We start from the raw sequence: 25,895 nt of genomic DNA, 5'->3' as shown, positions 1-25,895 counted from the left end.
TTTAATCTGCAAATAGGAGCAGGTTTGTCTCCAATTTGTATTTTGGTTTCTTTTGTGTGTGTACACAAAATCTACAAACAATCTGTATGCTTTTAATCATTTTTTACCTATTGCATTGGCTTGTATTTTCAATATTATGTTGAATAAGAGTGATGAGAGTGGACATTCTTGCCTTGATCCCAATGTTATGGTTAAAACATAGTCTTTTACTGTTAAGTATGAAGTTATCTGTGAATGTTTTGTAGACATTCTTTATGAAGTGGGAAGTTTCTATTTCTAGTGGGCTGTAAGTTTCTGTCATGAATGGGTGTTGGATTTGTCAAATGCTTTTTCTGTGCCAATTGTATGGTTATACAGTATTTCTGTTTTATATATATATATATGTTGATGTGATGAAATACAGTTTAATTTTTAAATATTGAAACAACCTTTTGTACTGGAAAAAAAAATCCCCCTTAGTCATGGTGTATACTTCTTTTTATAAATACCTAGGTTCAATTTGCTAATATTTTGTTGAGAACTTTTGCATCTAAGTTCATGAAGGATACTAGATTGTAATTTTCTTTTTTCGTGCTGCCTTTGTCTCCTTATGGTATCACAGTAATTCTAACCTTATAAAATGAGTTGGAACTTACACTTTTCTCTTCTATTTTCTGGAACAGATTTTGTAAAATTGCTGCTAATTCTTCTTCACATGTCTGGTAGAATTCTCCAATGAAGGCATCTGGGCCTGAAGATTTGGAAACTTGTAGATTATGAATTCAATTTCTTTAATGATTATAAGACTACTCAAACTATCTGTTTCATCTCGGCCACTTGGACTTTTTGAAGAAGAGATTTATTTCTTCTAAGTTGTCAAAGTTATTAGTGCAAATTTTCGAATCTACCTTTATGATCCTTCAAACAGGTGCAGCATCCCTTGTCTCATTCCTGTTATTGGGGATTTGGTCTTTCTTTTTATCTTTGCCAGTCTTGCTAGAGGCTTACCTGTTTTATCGATTAAAATATTTTTTGTTTATTTTGACACAATGTAATTTTACATATTTATGGAGTACAATTTGACATTTTGATAAATATGTTGTATTATGATCCAATCAGTGTAGTGCATCCATCATTTCATGCATTTATGACTTCTCTGTGGTAAGAATATTCAAAAGCCTCTATTCTTGCTATTTTGTAATATACAGTGTTTTACCATTAACCACAGTCACCCTACTGTGCAATAGAACCCCAGAGTTTATTCCTCCTATCTAATTGTAACTTTGTGCCTGTTGACCATCTCCAGTTTCTGGTAACCTGCTGTTCTGCTCTCTGGTTCTACCATATAAACTTTAATAGCTTTTCTTGTTTCAACTATTTTCTCTGTTGTTATCCTGTTAATTTAATTGATTTGTTATCTCTGTTATTTCCTTCTTTCTGCTGCCTTAGGTTTGCTTTGCTCTTGATCTTTCAGTTTCTTGAAGTAGGAACTTAATTATTGATTTGAGACTATTCCTCTTTTCTAATATAAGCAGTCAGAGCTCTAACTTTCCCTGTCAGCATTCTTTAGCTATGTCTTATATATTATGATAAGTTGTATTTTTATTCAGGCCTATGTTCAATTTTTTTCCCCTTTGAGACATATTCCTTGACTTAGGCATTATTCAGAACTGTTTCATTTAGTCCCAAATGTTTAGAGATTCTCCTGTTGTCTGTTATTTTTAGTTTGGTTCCATTGTGAACAGAGAATATACTCTATACGAATTCAGTCTTGAAAATTTGGTTAGGTTTGTTTTATGGCCTAGTATGTAGTCATTATTTGTGAATGTTCTGTGGATATTTAAAGAAAAAATGTATTCTGCTATTGTTGGATGGAATTGTTTGACAAGTATTTTAAAGCAGTCACCATAAAAATACTTCAGGAAGCATTTAGTTAAATGTTTGCAAAAAAAGTCTCAGCAAAGAAATAGTCTCAGCAAAAACTAGAAGATATTTTCAAAGAAGTGCAAATAGAAATTTTATAACTGAAAAATCAAATTACTGAAATAACTCCCTGGGTAGAATCAACTGCAGCACTTTTGAGTTGCAGGCTTCTCTAGCACTCAGATCATGCAGTCTCTACTGTCACTACAAGATATATGAGGCAGAAACAAAAATATAAAAATAAAAACACCAAGGGTATTCACCTCTGGGTCTTTCTCTGCATCCTGAGGGTCCTAAATGCCTTTTTCCCTCCAACTTGCAGTGTCTTCTTGTTTGTTTTATATATAATGCCTAAGGGTTTCAGCTGTACTTAGTGGGAGAAATAAGGAGAAGTGTATCTGCTCCATCTTGTCAGGAACTGGATGCCCATACATTATTTTTCATTTGTTCATTGGTCAACTGGCCTACATCTCTTACAATGTAGATTCTTTGTGAAAACTAGAAATTTTGCATGTTTTGTTTTCCACTTTAATAACAATACCTACATTTTCTGGCACGTAAGTATTTGCTGAATGAGTAAATCAGGTAATTCAGATTGGGTAGCTGCTGAAATGATAGGAATTTTTGTTATGTGGCTGATAAATTGTTATTATAGACATACATCAGATAATTAGAGTGACTGAACTTGGCCAGTTACGCTTTTCTAGAGTTAATAAGAAACAGGAAAGTAAGTTAAAGATATTAAATAATTTCGTATATTTTATTTTATTTTATTATTATTTTTTTGAGACAGAATCTCACTCTTGTTACCCAGGTTGGAGTGCAGGGGCTTGATCTTGGCTCACTGCAACCTCCGCCTCCTGGGCTCAAGTGATTCTCCTGCCTCAGCCTCCAAAGTAGCTGGGATTACAAGCACCCACCACCATGGCTGACTAATTTTTGTATTTTTAGTAGAGATGGGGTTTCATCATGTTGGCCAGGCTGGTCTTGAACTCCTAACCTCAGGTGATCCGCCTGCCTTGGCCTCCCAAAGTGCTGGGATTACAGGCATGAGCCACTGTGCCCAGCCTTAAATAATTATATTTTAACAGGCACAATATTTCAAAAATAGGGTGGAGGAAAAGAACCTCAGTCCTGTGGTAAAATGGTTGGGAACTCTTATACCATTTCTGAAGACTGTTTATATCTTAAGTGACTAACTTGTACAGAATTCTCATGAGAAAAAATTAAAATCAGTATATTTGAGGACATAGAGATATGTAGATTATTTTACTAGTATAATATTGAACTGGAAACAAAAACAGATTAGAATATCTAAATAAAATTAGACTAAGTAGCTATTATGAATCTTCAGTGTTACCTTCATTAAAGTAGGAGTTCAAAAACAATTCCAATTACAAAATAAGTTGACCAAATAACTCAATTGAATAAGATATATACATCAGATTAGGGGTGAAAGCAAAAGCTTCTAAGAATAGATAAATTCGGAGCCCATGATAAAAGAAAATAAAAGGACCAATGTAGGAAATACAAGCCAATAAACTGTAAATATTTCACACTCCTGTAGTGCAAATACCTGGCAAGAGACCTGGTACTTAGCTGATAAAATTATTGCAAAAGCAAGCTGGGTGTGGTGGCTCACGCCTGTAATCCCAGCACTTTGGGAGCCCGAGGTGGCCAGATCACAAGGTCAAGAGATCGAGACCATCCTGGTCAACACAGTGAAACCCCGTCTCTACTACAAATACAAAAATTAACTGGATGTGGTGGTGCGTGCCTGTAGTCCCAGCTACTTGGGAGGCTGAGGTAGGAGAATCACTCGAACCCGGGAGGCAGAGGTTGCAGTGAGCCAAGGTTATGCCACTGCACTCCAGCCTGGCAACAGAGTGAGACTCTGTCTCAAAAAAAAAAAAAAAAAAAACAAGAATTATTTATACATCCAACAACATGGATGAATGTTGAAATCATTATGCTGAATAAAAGAAGCAAGACCCCCCTGAAACAGAACATTCTGTATAAGTCCATTTATATAAAATTCCAGAAAATGCAAACTAAATTAGCAATAGAAGGCAGAACAGAGGTTGCCTGGAGAGGGGTGGAAGAGTGCAGGTAAAGGTGGGAGAAATTATCATGAGATATGAGGAAGCTTTTTTGGGTGACATATTGATGGTGGTAACTGTTTCACAGGTGTAAACACATTAGAACTTATCAAGCTGCACACTTACGCAGTTCACTACATATCAATTTCCTTCCATAAAGCTGTTTAAAAAGTCATAAGGAAGCCAGATATGGTAGCTCATGCCTGTAATCGCAGTACTTTGGAAGTCTAAGGCAGGAGAATCGCTTGAGGCCAGGAGTTTTGGACCAGTGTGAACAACAGAGACCCTGTTTCTACAAAAACAAACAAAAAAATTAGCTGGGTGTGGTGGTGTGTGCCTGTAGTCCCAGCTACTTGGGAGACTGAGGTGAAGGATTCCTTGAGCCCAGGAGTTCAAGGCTGCAGTGTGCTATGATTGCACCATTGCACTCCAGCCTGGATAAAAGAGCAAGACCCTGTCTCTAAAAAAATACAATAAATAAAATTTGTTTTAAAAGTCATTAGGTTACATTGCATATTCTAGGCAAATAAATTTGAAAGTCTTGATGAAATGGATAATTTCCAAGGCAAATAAAGATTACCAAAATGGAACCCATTATAAATAGAAAGCCTGAATGGATAATTTTCATAGAATAGAGGAAGTTACCATGAAATTATCCCACAAAAAAGCATATGACCCAGAGTTTCACATCAGAATCTATCCTTCAAAGACTAGCTAGTTCCAATGCTTCGCAAATTGTTCTAGAGCATTAAAAATGAACACAGACTTAAGTTATTTTTATGATGCAAGTAAAAGAGTGAAATCTAAACCTCAAAAATATGATATAAAAATTACGGACCAATTTCATATGAATATTGAAGAAAATGTACTAAATATTAACAAGTAAACCCATTAATACATTAAGAAAATAACACATCATGGCTAAGTGAGGTTTATTCTAGGAATACAAGGTTGGTTCAATATAAAGAAATCATTTTATATAATAGTAATAGAGTTTAAAACAACTGTATGACTTGCAGATACTGGAAAAGCCTTTTACAGAATGCAGTCCCTCTTTAAAAATAATGAATGTATTAATAATACCTATGCAAAAAATTTAGGGATGTACACCAGAGAGAAACCTAGCATTCTGAGATAATCACTAAATAAAGTTTTTAAATACATGGTTCCTATATTTAGTGTCCTACTATAAAATACATAAGCCTCACTCTCCTATTATGGGTAGAGTTTGGGCTACATTACCAACTTGTTGACAGCTTCTAAAGATTCTTTCCTATAGGTTTTAGAACTGAAAAGAATAAGCAAGTTACTTAACATATTAGTCTTCACAATGTTTATTATGTGTTATCTATAAGAAAAAATATCAGTCATTATCTGTCAATAGGCTATACATGAAGTATATTTTTCTATCTTAAAAAAACAGCCAGGCACGGTGGCTCATGCCTGTAATCCCAGCACTTTGGGAGGCCAAGGTGGGCAGATCACAAGGTCAGGAGTTCGAGACCAGCCTGGCCAACATGGCAAAACCCCGTCTCTACTAAAAACACAAAAATTAGCTGGGCGTGGTGGCAAGCACTTGTAAACCCAGCTACTCGGGAGACGGAGGCAGGAGAATTTCTGGAACCAGGGAGGCGGAGGTTGCAGCGAGCTGAGATCATGCTGCTGCACTCCAGCCTGGGCGACAAGAGCAAGACTCCGCCTCAAAAAAATAAAGAAAGAAAGAAAATAAAGAAGCCAAAGCTGGAAAAATATACTGTCTGAAGGGACACCTACATGGTCTTGTGTTGGAGAATAAAAAGGTAGTCCCAAATTTATAGAAATGCCCAGCAATTTCATAATATAGTTCCTTTCACTACATTTACTGAAACACGATATATGTGATTTTTGTGTACTAGGGTACCTATACAAGCCTACTCAGCCCATAAAGAAAATAATATATATATATATATTTACAACAAACAGTAGACGATAATACTACTGTGTATACTTGCTGAATGAATTAAAGATATGAGATGAGACTAGAGCAGGCATGAAGAAAAAATACCTGTCCCCCAAAACAGAGATAATCATCCAGGAGACAGATCACAAATCCAAAGATGCAACTTATTTCAAAAGTCCTGGTTGCTTACACATATAGATCTCTCTGGAAGGGAAAACTAACTTGTAACATTTCCTTTTCTTGATCTAAGAAACTCATTTAATGTTTTTACTGGCTAAAAGAGCAATTTAGACTACCCATTCTCCATACAACTTGCCCACTTACATTAATTATATTAACTTTTCAATACTGTGGAGACTCCCTTGTTGAGGTCTGATCTCTGTCTATACAAGTTCCCACAATCCTCTCATTTATAAGAGCCTCTAATATGAATTCACTCACTGATTTTTCCAAGCCTTTTCCACACTCATCACACTGGCAGGGTTTCCCTTTAGTGTGAATTGTCCAATGCTGAAGAAAGCATCTCTACATTCATCACGTTTATGGTGCGGATTCTTTGGTGCACAGTCAGTTCTGGCTTCTGGGCGAAGGTCTTCCTACATTCTTCACACAAGTTTGTATAAGGTTTCCTTGCTGAACAAAGGCCTCCTCAGTTATCATATTTATGCAGTCTCTCTCTCATGTGGATTCTTTGATGTCAAATAAGGCCATGTGGCTGAAAACTTTCCCACATTTCTTATGCTCACAGCATTTTTCCTGTGGTGGTTCTTCTGCGGGAAAAGAGGGTTCCACTACAAGCAAAAGCCTTTCAAAACTTGTTGATTGCAGAGATTGCAAAGATATTCTCTTCATCGTGGACTACATGATGCTGACTAATGATGCACCAGAAACTAAAGCTTTTACTACACTTATTGCATTGATGTTGCAGTTCTACAAACATTCCCCCTAATAAAATTCAGCATATCCAGATTTTTTTTTTGTTTTGGAGCCAAGTCCTTAGTTTCCTTCTCAGTAACACCATCTAAAATAAAATGCACAGATAATTCAAATGTCAGTTGTCTCTTCTGAAATGAAATTTATGATAGGGTACAGTGATTAAAAATAAAACCCACTTTTACCTAAAGTGCATGCCTTTTCTAAGTCTCTAAACAAGCATCTCATTTTTGTGAAGGCACGTGGCAGGGTAGGAGTAGAGGGGTCCAATTTGGGTGAGAAGAGACAGCTAGGCAGGAAGAAACTGGAAATGCATGGAAGACTTTTCACAAAATGTGACAATAAAAGAAATCAGGAAAGCGTAATCAAAAAAGTTAAGAGAAGATCAGTTTGAATCCAAAGCTGAGAAACAAGGAATATCATGAAACCAAGAGAAAGTTTAATTTGTTAAGGACAGTTAAAAGGACTATTTCTACTCACTGATAAGTATCTTGGCTACTACTACAGACCTACAAAATGTTCAATAAATATTTGTTGAGTGGATCAGTAAACAATGGGATATGATCAAAGTTAACTTGAAACAATAGCTAAACCAGTTTCAAAATACATACTAATCTGATGTGGGGAAATCAATAAACTGGAAAATTTACAGTGGGGTAATAGCTTTTCTAGGTAATATTCATGTCTAAAATGTAAGAAAGCAACATTTTGAAGTTAAAGGAGTTAAGTGAGTCAAAAAACAAAACCCCAAGCCCCTACAAATATGGTTGAGATTTTCTACTTAAAGAATCAGGTAGACAATGAGAAGGAGATGAGTAGAGACAAGGTTTCCGGGGAGAGGATGCTACTAAAAGTTCTAAAAGCTTCCCCTGTGAGGCTCTCTTCTTCTTTCTCTCCAGAGATGCTCTCTCATCAACTTTCCATATCAAAAGGCAATAACACTGAGAGGTAAACTAAGATAGGATCTTAGGTTTGATCTGAAACCTTTGATTCCAAGGTACTATCTTGACCAAAAGCATACCTTGTTCTATCTTTTAGCCTAAGACCCAAAGGCAATGTGATAAAATTGGTCTTGGGAAATGGAATTTGAAGCTAACCCCTAACTTAAAACACCCAACAAACAAAAAACCCAATATAGAAAGAGAAGGTCCCAGAGATGCACCTAAACAGCAGGAGAATTAAAGCCTGCTATTTACGGGAAATGCTGGGTTATGGTTCCAGAGACATCCGGTGGATCTTAAAGTTCAGGTTTGCTGCTTTCTATCCTATTCCCAAAGCCTTTTGCTAGTCCAGCTATAAGTGATCCTTCCAACCTTTCCCACCTGTGGTTTGTCCTTCATTCAAGCTGTCTCTTCAACTTTTCCAGCATCATCGATTGCCTCCTCTCCACATTCTGGATGACATAATCCTACCTATATCTGCAGCTTCACAAGTAGGAGTTAGGACCTGTTCCAGCACCTGTTTCATAATATGTATTTCTGGTCTCAGGAACTACTGGCAAAGCTTCCTAAGTCTTCTGACAGCTCTGTGAAGTCCAAGTGGCTTTTTCCAACGCTGGCAAACCTTCCCAAGTCCTCTGACAGCTCTGTAAAGTCCAGGTAGCTATCTCCAGATAGTAACAATTTGAAGTTTGAGGAAAGACCTGTGATTTCTTTGCCAGCCTGATTCTTTATTCTAGGCACAGCCTTCTTCCTTTACCATCAGTCACTATTAGAGATCTTTCCTGCAACAAGATTGCCATTCTGGAATGAGAGAGCTCAGGAGAAGATTCACTCCAGCTTGGGGTTCAGAATGATTTTTCAGAAGTATTTCCTTGTAGCTGGTCTTCCTCCTGAGGCATAAAATAACAATGTTAACAGAAGCTAAATTTTGTTTACCTCTTTAGCCAAGAACTCACTCATCTGAACAAGGCACTGAAAGAAAACGAAACTCTGTCAGGAAGGTAAATAAATTAGGAAAGAAGAGTGACTGCAAAATATTAGCTAGCCCCATCTGCTAGCCTTTTACTCTCTAAAAGTTTTTATTAATAAAACTTTAAAGATCATGACCCTCTTCCCTTGGCTCCCCCCCCCCCACTTCAAAATATCCCGTATAAACGGCAGAGATAAGAACATCGGAAATGAAAAATAACAACAGCTAATATTTACTTAAAATGCACCATGCATGCAGCCATTTAAGTAGACACTTATAATCTCACTGACAGATGAATAAAACTGAGACACACAGAAGTTAAGTAATTTGCTCAAAGTCACACAACAGCTAGGTGGATTCTGTCTTTTCTTGTACTCAGCGTCGATCTTGGGAAAACCATGAATCACATCATTTCCCCAAATAAACCCAACTTTCTTTCACCAAACAGGGAACCCAGACTCCCTTTTCTCAACAGCCAGTTTTCCTTATACCTCAAAACTTGGAAGTCACCCTTAACTTCCCCTGGCAGCTCTCAACCTATCAGGCCCAACTTCACCAGAGACACTTAAAGGCCAGAGTGCACGAACCTGGGACCACCCCACTCCTAAAGGTCCGTCACAAAGGTCAGAAAGGTCGGTACTTTCGTGTCCCGCCGCCGTCAACGGCTGTCTCAGCATTCAGCTTCTCTAGGATTCTGGAGGCTTTCTCCTCTCTGTGGTTGCCCGGCCGAACCCCGCGCCAGCTCAGGAGCGCGAGTTCCAGCTGAGCAGTCAGGTAAGCCCGGGGGCCCATGCTCCCAGGCCGGGGCGCGTCTGACCCGCGCGAGGCCGGCCTTCCAGCTGCAGAACGTAGGAAGAGTAGTTTCGAAGGCAAACGGAGGATATAGCACGGGCTGCTAGGTACCTCTGATAACTAACAGGGGCGGAGACAAAAGGGAAGAAATCTCTCTTCCCAGCTTGGGCGGTAAGTGTCCCCTGCTGGCCACTGCTCATCAGTTCTCCAGGCAGGAAAGTAAAAGTATACCTGCGTGGGAGCTTTTATCCCAGGGCTAGGAGGACTGCAGCAGTCTGGGAAACCTGCAGCATGGTTAAAGGTAAATTTTGACCTGGGGCACTGGCATCTAGAGACAATGCATTTGAGAGAGCCCACAGCAACAATCAAAATAGCAGTTGTAAAGCACTAATGTGCCAAGCACTATTCTAAGCACTTTGTAAACTAATTTAATCTACATTGGGTTGGTATTATTATCTTTGTCATTTTACATAGGAGGAAACTGAGGGACAAGAGAGGTTAAATCGCTTGCCCAAAGTCACTTAGCTAGTAAGCTGAGATTCGAACCATGGCAATCTGTCTCTAGAATCCAGGTTCTTAAACCCTATCTCAGGAATAAGTAGAGAATTTGGCCACAGGAAGCTGCAGAGTCCCTAAACTGCCTCAATCTTTATCAGGGATGAAATGCGGAGACATCTACTCCTAAATTCATTACTGAAGTAGGCAGAACTAAGGCACTAAATCAAAACACTAAGATATGCCCACCAAGCTTGAAGAGGAGTAATGATGATCTAATCATAAATCAGAACTAACAAATGGCTTCCACTATGGAGCCCTTCTTGGGACTTCCAGAAGCAGGCCACCGGGCTTAGGAAAATGACTGGCAGGAACAAGCAGACATATACCCTAGAGATCAACTTGAACTATGATAGGTGAAAGCTCTGGGAGCCTTGACTGATGGGTTTCAGACACCTAAATGGTGTTTTTAAAGTGTATGAAGAGAATCAACTGTCCATGAAATCAAGGGAAAACTGCTGGCTCTAAATGATGGTCTTACAATGTAAGCTAGGGGGCTAATCAACTGAAAAGCTTAAAACACTTATCATAGTTGGCTCTGTCAACATCAAATTATATACATGAGGCCATATATATAAAATACAAATTACAACACATAAAAATATTCATACATACTTTGTACACATTAATATATATATGTAGAAATACTATACAAGTAAAAAATAATGTGTGAGGACTCCTTACCAAATACACGCAGAATGTTTGAGAGGGAGAGGATCCAAAGAAATTCCAATAAAATGAGCTGCTGTAGTGACTGTGGTATAACTTTTCGGTTTAAAGGATAAAAGTTAGGAAGAGATTCAATTAAAGGCTATCGAATGATTATGTCTAGGTTGAACAAGCATTTGCTCAAATTCTGGCCTTGTGGAGTTAGGAGGGACATCATTTGAACTGTAAAACTGGTGAGTCTTAAGCAAAGAAAAATATCATATATCACATATATATGTGTGTGTGCATTTTGAAATCCAAGAAGTATCTTCTAATATAAAATCACTTTTAAAAACTCACATTAAAGATACATCCATCATGGGTTATCAACACTTGGGGACAAATCTTTAAATCTTTCTGTATTAAATTACACAGCCAAATATTCCTTATTCTGTGAGAATAATGCAGAGTGATTTATGATTCTAAGCTAAGAAGGATGATCTTTTCATATAAAGAGCCCATTTTTAAAGTGGAATGTCTCCTGTGACACCCTCTCTGTGCAGGCAACAAGTAGAGCTGTTTATGCTGGCCAAACCTCATCCAAGATTTGGTATGCAGAGGGGGTCATAATACTATTACCTGAGGTGTTTGGACTCTAGGACTTTCTGAATCATTTTTCAGAATACCGACTAGAGATAAAAAGTTTTTACAGATAATTACTCAAGACACTGAATTACCACTGCAACACATGGTTTGTTCAACTGAAATAAACTGAGGAAGTGTATCACAGAAGTTAAAAGTGTGGACTCTTGAAGTGGGCTGCCTGGGTTCAAATCTTGGCCTTACCACATACTAACTCTGGGATCTTGAGCAGCTTTAGCTTATCTATTTCAGTTTCCCCAGCTGAAAGTGAGATGTTGTAAGTAAAGCATTTAGTAATGTCTGGCCCTTAGCAGTTAATAAGTGTGGAGTATTGTCATTAATAAACCCTTTTCTCAATTCCAAAAGATGGTCAATAAGAACAGCTTTGTTTTGACTATAGCAGCTCGACAAATAATCTGTATATTAACAAAAAAGACTACTTCTGTACTGAGTACAGGAGTGCAGACTTGTCTAAGTTCTTGTATCTTAGTGCTCTCTACAACCAATGTCATTATACAGTTGAGATGTCTCAATTTGGAGCCCTCATGAATCCCACTGTCCTTCCTCATTAGCTTCATCTCATACCTCAAACTCTGGTAACCTCTTAATACAATGTATTGTTGGAAGGAGGGCCCCATTCTGTTTTCCTCTGCAGTCCCTTCCCACTGCACTCTCTGGAATCAGTTTGTCAGGTTATGTTTTCATTCACAGCCTGAGTTGAAACTCACTTCACTTTTCATTACTTTAGAAACTTGGCTCTTCCCCAACCTCTCCATGCTTTTTGCCTTGAACACTTAATGTCATGTTTACCTTGAACCAATTAGAAAAGACAAGCCAGTCAATCTTATTCTTGCCCTTAATATTATTTGCAAACTTTATGATTCATTTGAGTTTTACACCAGATACTTCTATCTGGCTGTTGTTACAATTGATGACCATTATTTCTACCTTGGACCTGCTTCACTTTCATATTCTTCCTTTCCATCCCACTCCCTGTTATTGTTATTTCAAAATCCACATACATCAAATGCTTCAGAGGTTTCAGGTTTCCTAGGATCTTGTCACTGTCACACCACATCTGTATTTTATCCATAAAATGTACTCTTGACTTCATCACAAAGCATTCTCTGTTCACTGCACTCCCCAGTGTAGTACTCCTATTCCATATCTAACATGTCACATCCTCCATTTGCCCCTCAGGGCCTTAAATTTCCCTATATTGCCAATTTAGCTCCAATTAGTAGCCTTATTCTACTATATTTCCTCTTTATCCTGGAGAGCTAGTTTAATCCCCTTTGATGCCTACCTGGAAATTCCATGTCACTCCACCATTTTTTGGTACTACAACTGTATTTAAGCATGAGAAATAACCAGAACAAAACCCCAACATATATTTATATTTTTATTTTATTTTATTTTGAGACGGAGTCTCGCTCTGTCGCCAGGCAGGAGAGCAGTGGCGCGATCTCGGCTCACTGCAACCTCTGCCTCCTGGGTTCAAGCGATTCTCCTGCTTCAGCCTCCCGAGTAGCTGGGATTACAGGCACATGCCACCACACCCAGTTAATTTTTGTATTTTTAGTGGCGATGGGGTTTCACCACATTGGTCAGGATGGTCTCGATCTCTTGACCTCGTGATCCGCCCACCTCGGCCTCCCAAAGGTGGGAAGCATGAGCCACCACGCCCAGCCTCCACATTTATTTTTAAACAAGTATGAACTGTACCCTCCTGTAATCGGCATATTCCATTGTTCTGAGTCTTTGTTTATGGCCCCTTTATAATATTAGGTATATAAGAAATATTAAGTCGCGTGCAGAAAGGCAAATGGAGGAATGTGCGCAATGACAGACCATATTAAGCAGAAAATGAGCTGGAAAGATCCCCAAGTAAAGGCACTGAGAGGAACAGAAGGCAAGTTTAAAACAAGGATTGCATTCCAGTGAGCAGTCAGATTAAAAGAGAGGCTCTGAAGTTACTATGAACAGTAATTTCAGTTTGGATAACAAGTCTATAAAATCAGATTAGATAAGGAGTATGCATAGCATATTTGGTAAGGAGAACATTCTCACACAGGTTCTCATCATTAAGTAAAGTCCCCTCCACTGAGAGGAGTTTCTAACAGTGAAACAGCACAAGAACTAACATAAGTAACTCCATTTTTGTTTAAGGAGCCTTTACCCATTCCTCCATGTAGGCTAATTTTAGAGCAGAGATAATATGCAAAACAGCAATCATGTAGTTTTAAAAACAAACTCTGGTATTAAAGAAGTATGTATAACTATGTTTTGTTAAAGATTTACAGGAGCATTGTGACCCAACCAATGACAAAGAAGTTCCCAACTTCCTTGGACTCTTGCTGGCACCCAGATGTCTGTGGTCATAGGTTACCTCTTCATCCCAACTCTATCCTCTTCCCTTTGCCCTTAACATAAAAAGAGCCTAAAATTTGTACTGACTTAAGATGGTACTTTAGGACACTAGCCTACCATCGTCTCAGTTTGCTGGCTCTCCAAATAAACCTGCTTTTCCTCCCACCAACTCTCTTCTCTCCCGAGTTTTGGCTTTGGAGCCGCAAGCAGCTGAACCTTGGTTTGGTTACAAGTTTGCATTCTCATTATGTGAGAAATGGCAGGCAGGGTAAACTTAGGTAGAGCATAGGCCTCACATACTTATAGCTACAGAGCTCCCAGGCTCACTCTGGGTTCCTTGTTTCCTGGAGGAAGAAAACTAGGTTTCCAATCCCAGTTGCCTCAGTGCCTTATGCGTGCAACTCCTATGCTGGGGTTATGAAAAAAACCTAACTAAGCAGTCCTCAACTTATGAGTAAGTTGTTTTTCAACTGTTCATTTGCCTTTCTCTCTCATGAACTCAAGAAGTTTTTTCCACACAGAAAGTCATGTAAGTTCCAATCCCAGAAGCCAATCTGACACCCAATATACCTGAATTATAATACTTAGACCATTATGACTTCTATGGGAATATGTGTTCATATTTACAACTTAGCTAGAAATATAATATTGCTATAGGACCAACGGGTGCTTCTAGTTCCAACCCAGGGATGAAATTCTGTACAGGGTTTATGGCTAGAGAGGCAAGAGACAGTGGCACTAAGAAAATGGGGGTGGGGAATGTATTACAGGAGTGAAGATGGGACAAAGACACAGGACTGTGTAATTAGGTAATTAGGAGTGGGACTTACTAAGGAAGAATGCAGATTACCCTTCTTTTATTTTTCCCCTTCCCCTTTTATCACTGTCTCACCACTTCAAACCCATTGACCAGCTAGAAGTATGAAGAGAAGAGAGGATTGGAGTTGTGTTGGGGTGCAGTAGGAAGTTAGTCCCAGAAATTGTGGAGTTTGCTGTGGCAGGGTAGAAAAGGAAGGAACTAACAGGCCATCTCAGTAGAGATTAAGAATGATTTCTGTAAATAAAAAGACAGATCAGGAGCCATGTGTACTTCTATGTGGCTTGCCTGTTGTCCACTAAAACAATCAAGACAGGTTCTCATCCAAAGCAGAATTTTTACTCAGCAAGACAAGGTTAGAGTCAACCAGTTTTTGGTTCATTTTTCAGAAGCCCAAGGGGTAGTATCTCTAATTTGGGGTCCTTTTATGTGCTCAAGAAGTATACAAACCAACAAAATGTAAATCAGTTCTCAAGAGCAATTATTAGGGAATTCAGAACATAGTGGTAACAAGAGATCTGGGAAACAAAAGAAGGTAAAGCGTAAAGCAGAGAAGAGCACCAAGCCCTCCCCTAAATAAATAAACAACACAAGGCCTTGCACTCAGAAGACCCTTGGAATGTAGGTCTGTCTCTTTTTCTTTAAATACTTAAATCTGAAGGGATGGAAAGACCACCTTAAAACCCTAGTTTTTGGCATGATGGGGGTCTAATTCCCGGTTTACTCCAAAGAGCTGGTGGCACATGTTCCCTGTAAGGATCTCCTTGTGCTAAAAGTCTGCAGTGGCCTTTAGTTTACAGGACTGTGTTCAGGCTTTCCCACTTTGCAGACAGCCATGAAGTCAGCTGTCATTCAACTCAACATTTCTCAAATTATAAAGTATATTAAGTAGCTGTGAAGCTATAAAAATGAAGATTCTTAACTTGCATCCTAGGCCTAATGAAGCAGAATGTGAGTGGGATTCAGGGATGTTAAACAAGCCCCAAACGTGATTTTGATGTTCATCAATGTTGGAAGATCACTAGTGTAATGGCCAGGACTAGAAGTCAAGAGACCTGCACTTAGGTTACTGGTCTTTTTCTTTGTGTGGGATTATAGCTGTGTCGCCATCTTCATAGGCAAGAGTATTCTCATTTTTAAAATGGAGACTGCTTTTACCAAGGTATTTTAGGAATAAGAAAAGTGCTCTGTAAATGTCAAAGTGCTATAAAGTATGAGATGAAATTATTCACATTCTGGCCTTCTTATAGTCTGTCCCCAAGCTGTTTCCAACTTAATGCTATTGATTGCCCAATTTGCATGAACCTTTTACTTCAGGTTGGCTAGTTTTTTCCCTGATGCTTCCAAACCACATGCACTCTTAAGTTGGCTTACATTTGTTTTACCCATTTTCTCCCTTGTGACTGCTAAGTCTGTCCATCAAATCCTTATTTTAAATAAAATCTTTCTTCACCACTCCAGGCAAAAGTAACCTGTCCTTTAGAATTTACAGCACTTACAGGCTACAAAGTACCACTTTTATTCAACACCGACTTGTGCATCTATTCTACTCTCCTGTAGTCTTATTTAACTAAATATGTGGATCTTATCTATCCCAAACTAGGCTATAAACTCTCTGAGAAAAGAGTTTGGGGTTATCTTCTTGTTCTCCACAGCACCTAATACAATGGGCAGCACGTACTGAATTCTTATTAAATATCTGAGGTTTCCCTGTAACAATGGTGACTGAAGTTTTACCCCAATAATTGTAAAGCTAAATAGTATTTCTCACCGGCCTGAACTCTGTGAGATAACTTCCCTGTAGTCATCACACAGAAACAGATTTTTCTCCTTTGTGGATAGTCTGATGTTGAGTAAGAGCTGAGTTCTGCCTGAATGATTTCCCACACTCTTTACATACATAGGGACCACCTCTATTATGGATGCTCTGGTGTTTACTAAGATCTGACCTCTGTCTGAAGGCTTTTCCACACTCATCACATTGGTAGGGCTTCTCCCCAGTGTGGATTCTCTGATGCTGAATGAGGCTGGTGATTCCTCGGAAGGCATTCCCACACTCATCACACTTGTAGGGCCTTTCTCCAGTGTGAATTCTCTGATGTTCCGTGAGGACCGATCTTTGAGTAAATGCCTTCCCACACTTATCACATTTATAGGGTCTTTCTCCAGTGTGAATTCGCTGATGTTCTGTAAGACTTGTCCTTTGAATAAAGGCTTTTTCACATACCTCACATTTGTAGGGTTTTTCCCCAGTGTGAATTCTCTGATGCTGAATAAGGCCACTCTGACTGAAGGATTTCCCACATTCCTTACACTGATAGCATTTTTCTTTGTGGTGGATTTCCTGATGGGAAACAAGGGATGAGTTATAAACAAAGGCTTTTCCACACTCATTGCACTCATAGGGCTTCGCGCCGGTATGAACTCCTTGATGCTGAGTAAGTATGGAACGCCGACTAAAACTTTTATTACACTGAGTACACTGATAAGGTTTGTCTCTTGTGTGGATCTTGATGTGGTGAAAGAGGCCTGCTTTCTGACTAAAGGCTTTGCCACAGTCATTACAGTGATAGTGTTTTTCTCCTGTGTGAAGTCTCTGATGTTGGTTAAGAGCTGACCACCGGCCAAAGGCTTTGCCACACTCATTACACTTATATGGTTTCTCTCCAGTGTGTATTATTTTGTGTCGAATAAGCACAGTTCTCCCACGGAAAGCTTTTCCACATTCTTCGCATTTGTAGGGTCTGTCTCCAGTATGGATCCTCTGATGTTCTGTGAGGTGTGAGTGCTGACTAAAAGCTTTTCCACAGTCATCACATCCATAAGATTTTTCTCCTGGACAGATTCTCTGATGCTCAGTATGGTCAGAGTTCTCAGTCAGGCTTACTCCATTTTCATCACAGGTAGGTTGTTTATCTTCTCTGGAGCATGCAGAGGGCTCTTCTGTTATTTCTTCAGGTTCATGAGTTTCTCCACACTTAGCAGACTGGGACATATCATTTTCAAATTTACTGGATGTATTCCCATGTGGTTTCATTTCTTCAGAAACTTCTTGCTTTAAATTTCCATACTCATTTCCAGTCTCAACATCTAAAACTAAGAAGGGATCATAAATGTTACCTTTTGTACCTTTAAAATGTATCCATACATTTTAATATTAAGCAGCTGTTAGGAAATTAAAAATGCAAGACTCTACCATCTTAGTGATAAAGAGAGGAAAATATATTTGTTTCAATATGGAAAACATATATGCATCAAAAAATATCTGGAAGGACACACAAAAAATTAGTAACAGTTACAGCCTATTTCAGAGTAGGAGGAAGAGACTAGGTGGCTGGGAAAATCAAGTGGAATAGAAACTTTTCATTAAATAACTTTAAAACATTTTGTTTTTGAGCCATGTACATTTTTACCTACTTAAAAAATTAAATGAAAATGAAACAGATGCAGAGAAAGCAGAAATAAGGTAGTGGATCTTTCACACATTCATGAACTTTTAATATTTTGTAACATTTGTTTTATTATTTTTTCTTTTTTTTTTTTTTTTTTGAGACAGAGTCTTGCTTTATCGTTCAGGCTGGAGTGCAGTGGCGTGATGTCAGCTCACTGCGACCTCCGCCTCCTGGGTTCAAGCGATTCGCCTGCCTCAGCCTCCTAAGTAGCTGGGATTACAGGCATGTGCCACCACACCCAGCGAATGTTTGTATTTTTAGTAGACACAGGGTTTCACCATGTTGGTCAGGCTGGTCTCGAACTCCTGACCTCGTGATCTACCCATTTTGGCCTCCCAAAGTGTTGGGATTACAGGTGTGAGCCACCACACCCAGCCTGTTATTCCTTTTCTTTGTAAGTATACAATTTTTTTTTTCTTGAACCATCTGAAAGTTGGTTGCAGAAATAATGGAGCAAAGTCTTATTTAATGAAGCAGAAAGGATATAGTGCAAGTGGAAGATAGAGGTATTGTCTGATAGGATAAAAGCTAAAAATAGCAAGGAGGTAGGCCGGGTGCGGTGGCTCACGCCTGTAATCCCAGCACTTTGGGAGACCAAGGCAGGCGGATCACAAGGTCAGGAGATTGAGACCATCCTGGCTAACACGGTGAAACCCCATCTCTACTAAAAATACAAAAAAATTAGCCGGACGTGGTGGCGGGCGCCTGTAGTCCCAGCTACTGGGGAGGCTGAGGCAGGAGAATGGCGTGAACCCGGGAGGTGGAGCTTGCAGTGAGCCGAGATCGCGCCACTGCACTCCAGCCTGGGCAACAGAGCGAGGCTCCGTTTCAAAAAAAAAAAAAAAGAAAGAAAAAAATAGCAAGGAGGTCAGTATAAAGAGAGAGAATGTATCAGAAGGACTAAATTAAGTGTTAAAGCCAGAATTTAGAAGAATATGAATATACAAGAAAGTAAGGGTTGAAGAGTGACAAACCAGGCCATCTGAGAGTCTATGTATGAGCCATCAGATTCAGAGAGGGCCTTTTTGACTTTAATGATCAGAAACAGTAGCAAGTACAAAAAAGCCCCAGTGTCCTATGTTACCCATCTTCCCCTTCCTCCCAAGATGGATCTTTCTTCTTTACCTTGCTCCTGTTGGGATTCAAGTTCTGGAGATTCATACTTTAGCTGGGCTTTCATGGACTGGAGGGGCATACTGGGTTCTCCTTCTTTTCCTAGAGGTACCATCTTCTGCAAGAACATTTCATGTTCCCCAGTGTGGGCTGAGACCTGAGGAAAATGAGATGTAGCTGACAGACTCACTCTGATAACAGAAAACAAAAAGTATACATTTGTGGCAGTGGCTGAAACCTGAAATGACCATTTTCCCAGATATAAGCCTGCCATAACCCTACCCATTCTTCAAGGCTAATATAAATGTCACATGCTCTGGGGAATCTTCCCTTCTACACCCAGATGTAATTTCTCCTGTTGTTACTGCTAAAGTATGTTGGTTGTGCCACTTTTACCTCTTTGTCTTATGCTCAAAGAAGTGGAGAAAGGAAAGGGAGAAAGACAAAACAAAGGAGAGAAGAAAAAGGTGAAAGAGGCAGAAAGGAGGAAATAAGATAGAACTTCGGGTAAAATAAAACATTAAGAGAGAAAGAGGAAAAGGAAAGGGGATATGTAAAGATAAATAATGTAGAGAAATAATAAAAAAGAAAGGCACCCTTGGGATGCTATGATGGGAGGATTACTTGAGGCCAGGAGTTTGAGACCAGCCTAGGCAATATAGCAAGACCCCATCTCTCCAAAAAAATTAAAAATTGTCTGGGCATGGGGGCGCACATCTGTAGTCCTAACTACTCAGGAGACTAAGGCAGGAGGATTGCTTGAGCCCAGTTCAAGGTTATAGTGAACTATGATTACACTACTGCACTCCAGCCTGGGTGACAGAGACACCGTATCTCCAAAAACAAAACAAAACAAAAGGTATAAGGGAACAAATGAAGAGAAAGAAAAGAAAGAAGGTGGGAGAAGAAAGAAAGGGAAAAGAAGGGAAGGAGAGAAATCTCTTCCATATTCATTCCTAAGCTGTTCCCAGTAGTCTCTGCTCTTCTGAGGTGCCCATCCCACTTCTCTCTGGGAAGATTATCTTATTTTCTACTTATCCAAGATCACAATCATCTCAAAAATCATCTACTATTCATTTTATCTATCTCCACCCTCATACTCCTCTCCATTTCTTCTATCTTAGAGGATGATGTCTTCTCTATTTCAAGGCTCACATCTCTACTTTTGCCTTCAATCCCATCACTTTTGGCTTCCCTCTGACCCTTGCTCCCTCAGTTAACTAACTCATTTATTCAGCAATTTCAGTCACTGGGTGGCTGCCATTCTTCCATGGGCCTATTTCCTCTTGCATTTAAAAATAATAGGTTTCTTCAGCAAGGTATTGTAAAAAGCAGGGATATGGAATCACATGGATTACTAACTCTCTCTCTTAGTCTAATAGCTCTGTGACCTTGGGCTAGTTACTTACTCTCTCTGAGATTATAAATAACTTTTGTATAAAGCACCTTGTACAGGGCTTGGCATACAACAGGCTCTCAAATTACTCCCCCATTCTCTTCAAAGGTTAAATTTTATAAATAAGAAATCACCATATACTGCCTCTATTTCCCTGATACGGTTTCATTTTGTAGACTCAGTCTTCAGAATAAAAGCCAGAGTCAGCAAAATGCTATCTCAGATGTACAGAAAATGGTGTTTTTGAAAAAAGAAAGCGGGGAGAAAAGGCCAGTACTGTGAGCTGTGCCTTCTATTCCTGGATCTCTGGTCAGGCCTCAGAAATCAAGCTGTAAACTCCATTAGATGCCCCCTGCAGTGCTTTCAGAGAAAGAACTGGTTGACAATACAGATTCAGCACATTTAAAACCAAATTACTTTTGCCTGCATCTAAGAATCCCATTCTTTGTACCTCTCTAGCTACTCTGTTTCTACTGCTCATTACTCCCTTCATGATCTCATCCTATCTTGTGGCTTTAAATACTACGCATATTCTGAAAAGCCCCAATTCTGTAGTTCTAGCACAGACCCTTCTCGTTTATTATATCTAGTTGTTTGCTCAACTTTTCTGCTTGGGTTCTACCGAGACGGGCGGATCACGAGGTCAGGAGTTCGAGACCATCCTGGCTAACACGGTGAAACCCCCTCTCTACTAAAAAATACAAAAAACTAGCCGGGCGAGGTGGTGGGCGCCTGTAGTCCCGGCTACTCGGGAGGCTGAGGCAGGAGAACGGCGTAAAAACCCGGGAGGCGGAGCTTGCAGTGAGCTGAGATCCGGCCACTGCTCTCCAGCCTGGGCGACACAGCGAGACTTCGTCTCAAAAAAAAAAAAAAAACAGGAATCTCAAAATTAACATGTCCAGACCCTGTTTTTTGTTTGTTTTTTGTTTTGTTTTGTTTTGAAGCGGAGTCTCACTCTGTCATCCAGGTTGGAGTGCAGTGGCAAGATCTTGTTTCACTGCAACCTCCGCCTCCTGGGTTCAAGCGATTCTCCTGCCTCAGCCTCCTGAGTAGCTGGGATTATAGGTGCGCGCCACCACATCAAGCTAATTTTTCTATTTTTAGTAGAGACAGGCTTTCACCATGTTGGCCAGGCTGGTCTTGAACTCCTGACCTCAGGTGATCTGCCCATGTCGGCCTCCCAAAGTGCTACGATTGCAGGCGTGACCCACCGTGCCTGGCCCAAACCCTAATTTTTGATTCCTGTCCTTCCACCCCAAACCCACTTCTCTCCCAGTCTTTACCATCTCTATGAAAGACAAATCCACTCTATCTGATATTCAGACCAAATACTTGGGCGTAATCCTTAACTTACTTTCTCTCATATTCCACATTCTATATAAAAACAAACCCTGTCAAGCTCTACCTCCAAAATACATCCAGAATCCAATCACATTTTACCACTCCCACTGCTACTATTCTAGTCCAAGTCACCAATATCTCTTGCCTGGATTATTGCTTATTATTATTGCTTCTACAATGGTTTCTTTGCCTCGAACTTTTACTCCTATGCCTACCCCAGCCCCATTGTGGAACTTTCTCACAGAAGCCAGAGTGACTATTTTAAAATTCAAGTCAAATTATGTCTCTCTTCTGTTCAAAATTCTCCAGTGACTTTCCATCTCAGAATACAATTCGAAATTCTTATAATTGCTACAAGTTCTGACATAATATAATCTTATAAGCATTTTATTTCATCTCCTCCTTGACAAACACATCTCTACTGTGATAAGTAGATTCTCACTTTAAGACCCTCTGCCTGAATGCTTTTATCCCTGATAGCCGTATGGCTTGCTCTTTTCATTCAGATTTCTCCTGTAAATGTCACCTATCTGAAAAGCCTTCTCTGACAAGTCTATAGAAAACAGCACAATCCCCACTTATTTCACTATTCCTTTTCTCTGCTTTTATTGTTGTTGTTGTTGTTTGAACAGAATTTATTACCACCTACATCTTGTATGTTTGTTGATTTTTTTTTTTTTGGAGATAGGGTCTCACTGTCTCGCAAGCTGGACTGCAGTGGTATAATCACGGTTCACTGCAGCCTCGATCTCCTGGGCTCAAGCAATCCTCCCACCTTAGCCTCCCAAGTAGCTAGGACTACACGTGCCTGCCTGGCTAATTTTTGTATTTTTTATAGAGATGGGGGTCTCATTATGTTGCCTGGGCTGGTTTGTTGATTTTTAATTTACTATCTGTCTCTCCTCAGTAGACCAGAATCTACATAAGAATAGCAACCCCCTGTGTTTTGTTGGCTGTTGCATTCACAGTGCCTAAAACAGTACCTAGTCCAAACAGACATACAGTAAATATGTACTTAATTATTTCCTACAGTCTTTAACTTTGTTAGGAGTGTCTCCATTATACTAGTCTTTCAAGCTTAAAATCCCTAGTGTTTAGCTTAGAATACATTGCTCTGTAAAGAGTTCTCCATTGGTTCTTCCTTCTTTATTTAATAGATCTAATCTGTCATCACTTCCAAACAATTCTTACCTAAGACATTCTTCATCCTTGGTAATCACACTTTCATGATCCTGTTTCTTTTTTTTTTTTTAAGCAGAGTCTCACTCTGTTGCCCAGGCTGGGGTACAGTGGCACAATCTTGGCTCACTGCAACCTCTGCCTCCTAGGTTCAAGTGATTCTCCTGCTTCAGCCTCCCAAGTAGCTGGGATTACAGGCACGTGCCGCCATGCCCGGCTGATTTCTGTATTTTTAGTAGATATGGGGTTTCACCATGTTGCCCAGGCTGGCCTTGAACTCCTGGCCTCAGGTGATCCACCTCCCTTGACCTTCCAAAGTGCTAGGATTACAGGCATGAGTCACTGCGCCTGGCCTCGTGATCTTATTTCAAACTTAGATCTTTTTGCCACATGTTCCTACCCTCTCTATTGTATTTTGTATCACAGTGTTAGATTATACTTCCATTTCATTATTTCCCTAAGTTTCAAACTCTTTATATCAGGGTTTCCTAGTGTTGGCTCTACTGACATGTTGGTTTAGATAATTCTCTGTTGTCTGGGGCTGTTCTGTGTGTTGTAAGAGGCTTAGCATTAGCCTTGTCCTCTCTACCCACTAGATACTAGGAGCACCTCCCTGAGTTATAACAACCAAAAATGTCCCAAGACATTGCCAATGCCCTCTGGGGCACAAAATTGGCACTGGTTGACAACCACTGTCTCATTTTAGTATTAAAAACAAAACAAAAAAGTTCTATATAATTTGGTTCTCTTTTACATCTTACAATTAGTAAAGGTCATTTAGACTCAAGAAGAAAAGGTTAGGGGCGTCTGTCTACAGAATAAAATCTCAATTCCAGAGGTTGAGATTCAAGGTCCTGGACACTATCTCAACTCTTCTACTCAGAATTCACCTTTCCAACCTAACTGGGCTTTCTACTACTCAAAGAAACACAGAACCCCACCCTGCTCTCCTCACTAACTTTCCATTGTACTCCCACATCTCATTCCCCTGAAATAGTTAATTTTTCCATTTTAAAACCCTGTAATGGAGTCAGAGCAATGGATATATCTGCAAAACCTTAATTCTTAATTATTTGTATTGCGCAACAGAGTGATGCCCCTCCAAGAGACTGCTTCCCATCCTGCTACTTTCATCTCTCTGATACCTTCTCTTGTCTTAGAAGTTTTCTAAGATGAGCAGCATATTTATCAAACAGAATTTTGTAGCTTAATAGAGAAATATAAAATCCTTCCACAGAAAAGTTATAAATAAGTTGGGACCACATTAGCCAACTTTCCCTGAAACTCATGCCCCTTTCTGATGCATCAAACTGTCAAAAAACATGCTTTGTGAAAAAATGGCTGTTCTTCACTCTGGCCTAGAAATCCACAATTTATCTTTTCTCAAACAGAAGTCACATCTTTTTTCTCACCTGCTCTCCTGGCTCATCCAATTCTCTCTCTAAATCCTCCAGCACAGTCACCACCTCCTCGCCACTCTCTGGATGCTGCTCCTGCACCCAGGCCTGGAGCTCCTCAGGTAGGATGGTCAGGAACTGCTCCAGCACCAGCAGCTCCAGAATCTGTTCTTTGGTGTGGGTCTCTGGCCTCAGCCACTGATGGCAAAGTTCTCGGAGTCGGCTCAAAGCTTCACGGGGACCAGACGTCTCCTGGTAGCAGAACTGTCTGAAGTACTGACGGAAGACCTCTCTGCTATGGGTGTTGTTTTTATGCAGGTCCCAATCCTGTCTGGTGGTATACTTCTTCTCCTCTATCTTTACTTCCAAACGTTCATCCTGGTCCATGTGGGCCTGGATAGCCCAAGTAGATGCCATTTTAGCTGTGCCAGAACTACCGGTGTTTCAAGTAAGATCTCCCCTGGAAAATTTATTCCTGGACAGTCCTGAGGAATAAGCCATCATTATTAACACAAACTCCACCATAAAGTAAAATTGCAAATTCTGAGAACTATGATCTTTGAAATCTGGCCTCCAGGTTAATGTACGATACTTACTCAGAAAAATACTCTGATAGAAAAGACTTAAGATTAGACCAATTTAAAGAGAAAGACTAAGGAAAGGTGCCAAGTTGTTTCAGGACATTAAGAAGAAGAGTAAGACTTGTTAGTAAACTTATTCTCATTTGGTCCTAAATGAAAGACAAATGGAATAAAACTAACATTTAGATCAAGTAAACAATAATGATAAAAGGTTAGGACATCCTTGATTAGTTACTTTTATCTTTTGAATGTCCAGATGTCTGGTAGAAACCATGAAATCACAAAAGCAACAAAGTCATGTAAATTTATTTCCTCAGGGACTTAAACTTTCCGCTCCTTATTCTTCATTTATAAAGTGAGAAGCCTGAAGAGGTTACTCTTTAAGCCTTCCCTCTATCCTCATGGTCTGTGATTATAATCTGAAGTGAGGAAGGCCCTGGGACGCCGGCCAGCGTCTGTGAACCACCACTGTCTAGAAATGTCGGTACGCGCTGAACCCAAGGATACAACGCCGAGGCAAACGCGGAAGGTAGGTATGGGCCTTACAGCACGGAACTGCTGCAGACTGGGAGCCGATCCCTCATCCTAGTCTCCCAGCGCACTTTGGGGAGGGAGAGCTTCCCGCGGATCCACCTGGGTTTGGGAGGACCAGGGTCCATTCTGCACCGGCCAGAGCCGAGGGGCCCAGCAACTAGAATACAGCAATCTTCCGCCCACCTCCTCGCAGCATACAGAGCACAACATCGCTCACCTGCGGCCCCCCGGGCCAGAAGAGAACTCCCCCCTAAAGGCCTCGAACCCTTTTGGGACCCGGAACCCATCAAAAGT

At 39.9% G+C, this 25,895-nt stretch overlaps 1 protein-coding gene across 4 annotated transcripts; it reads right to left on the bottom strand.

Moving 5' to 3' along the window:
* Nucleotides 1-4,916: 4,916 nt before the first annotated feature.
* On the bottom strand, nucleotides 4,917-25,895 carry ZSCAN12 (zinc finger and SCAN domain containing 12). Of its 4 annotated transcripts, XR_001444154.3 has the most exons (6): nucleotides 25,819-25,895; nucleotides 24,502-24,971; nucleotides 19,186-19,330; nucleotides 16,558-17,704; nucleotides 8,196-8,704; nucleotides 4,917-6,961 (listed from the first exon to the last, which is right to left on the bottom strand). XR_001444154.3 is itself a non-coding variant. In XM_078000741.1 (5 exons), the coding sequence occupies exons 2-5, from the start codon at nucleotides 24,901-24,903 to the stop codon at nucleotides 8,584-8,586; spliced, it is 1,815 nt and encodes a 604-aa protein (XP_077856867.1). In that variant the 5' UTR covers nucleotides 24,904-24,971; nucleotides 25,819-25,895; the 3' UTR covers nucleotides 4,917-8,583. The 4 variants fall into 4 exon arrangements, 3 of the variants coding, with proteins under 3 accessions (XP_077856867.1, XP_077856868.1, XP_077856866.1); XM_078000741.1 differs by having other exon boundaries at nucleotides 4,917-8,704; XM_078000742.1 differs by lacking the exons at nucleotides 4,917-6,961; nucleotides 8,196-8,704 and having other exon boundaries at nucleotides 12,821-17,704; nucleotides 19,186-19,364.

The sequence above is a fragment of the Macaca mulatta genome, chromosome 4 (assembly GCF_049350105.2).
Source record: "Macaca mulatta isolate MMU2019108-1 chromosome 4, T2T-MMU8v2.0, whole genome shotgun sequence".
Classification (NCBI taxonomy): Eukaryota; Metazoa; Chordata; class Mammalia; order Primates; family Cercopithecidae; genus Macaca; species Macaca mulatta.
Note: the sequence above shows the minus strand (reverse complement) of the source record. Positions and strands in the feature narration are given on the sequence as shown.

Bases quoted from the DNA above. Each gene is read 5' to 3' on its own strand.
- ZSCAN12 (XM_078000740.1), bottom strand. From the start codon at position 24,903: ATGGCATCTACTTGGGCTATCCAGGCCCACATGGACCAGGATGAACGT. The intron at 19,331-24,501 runs GTGAGAAAAAAG...CATTTTCCTCAG, and splicing joins TGGATGAGCCAGGAGAGCAG to GTCTCAGCCCACACTGGGGA. The intron at 17,705-19,185 runs GTAAAGAAGAAA...ATCCCTTCTTAG, and splicing joins TGAATCCCAACAGGAGCAAG to TTTTAGATGTTGAGACTGGA.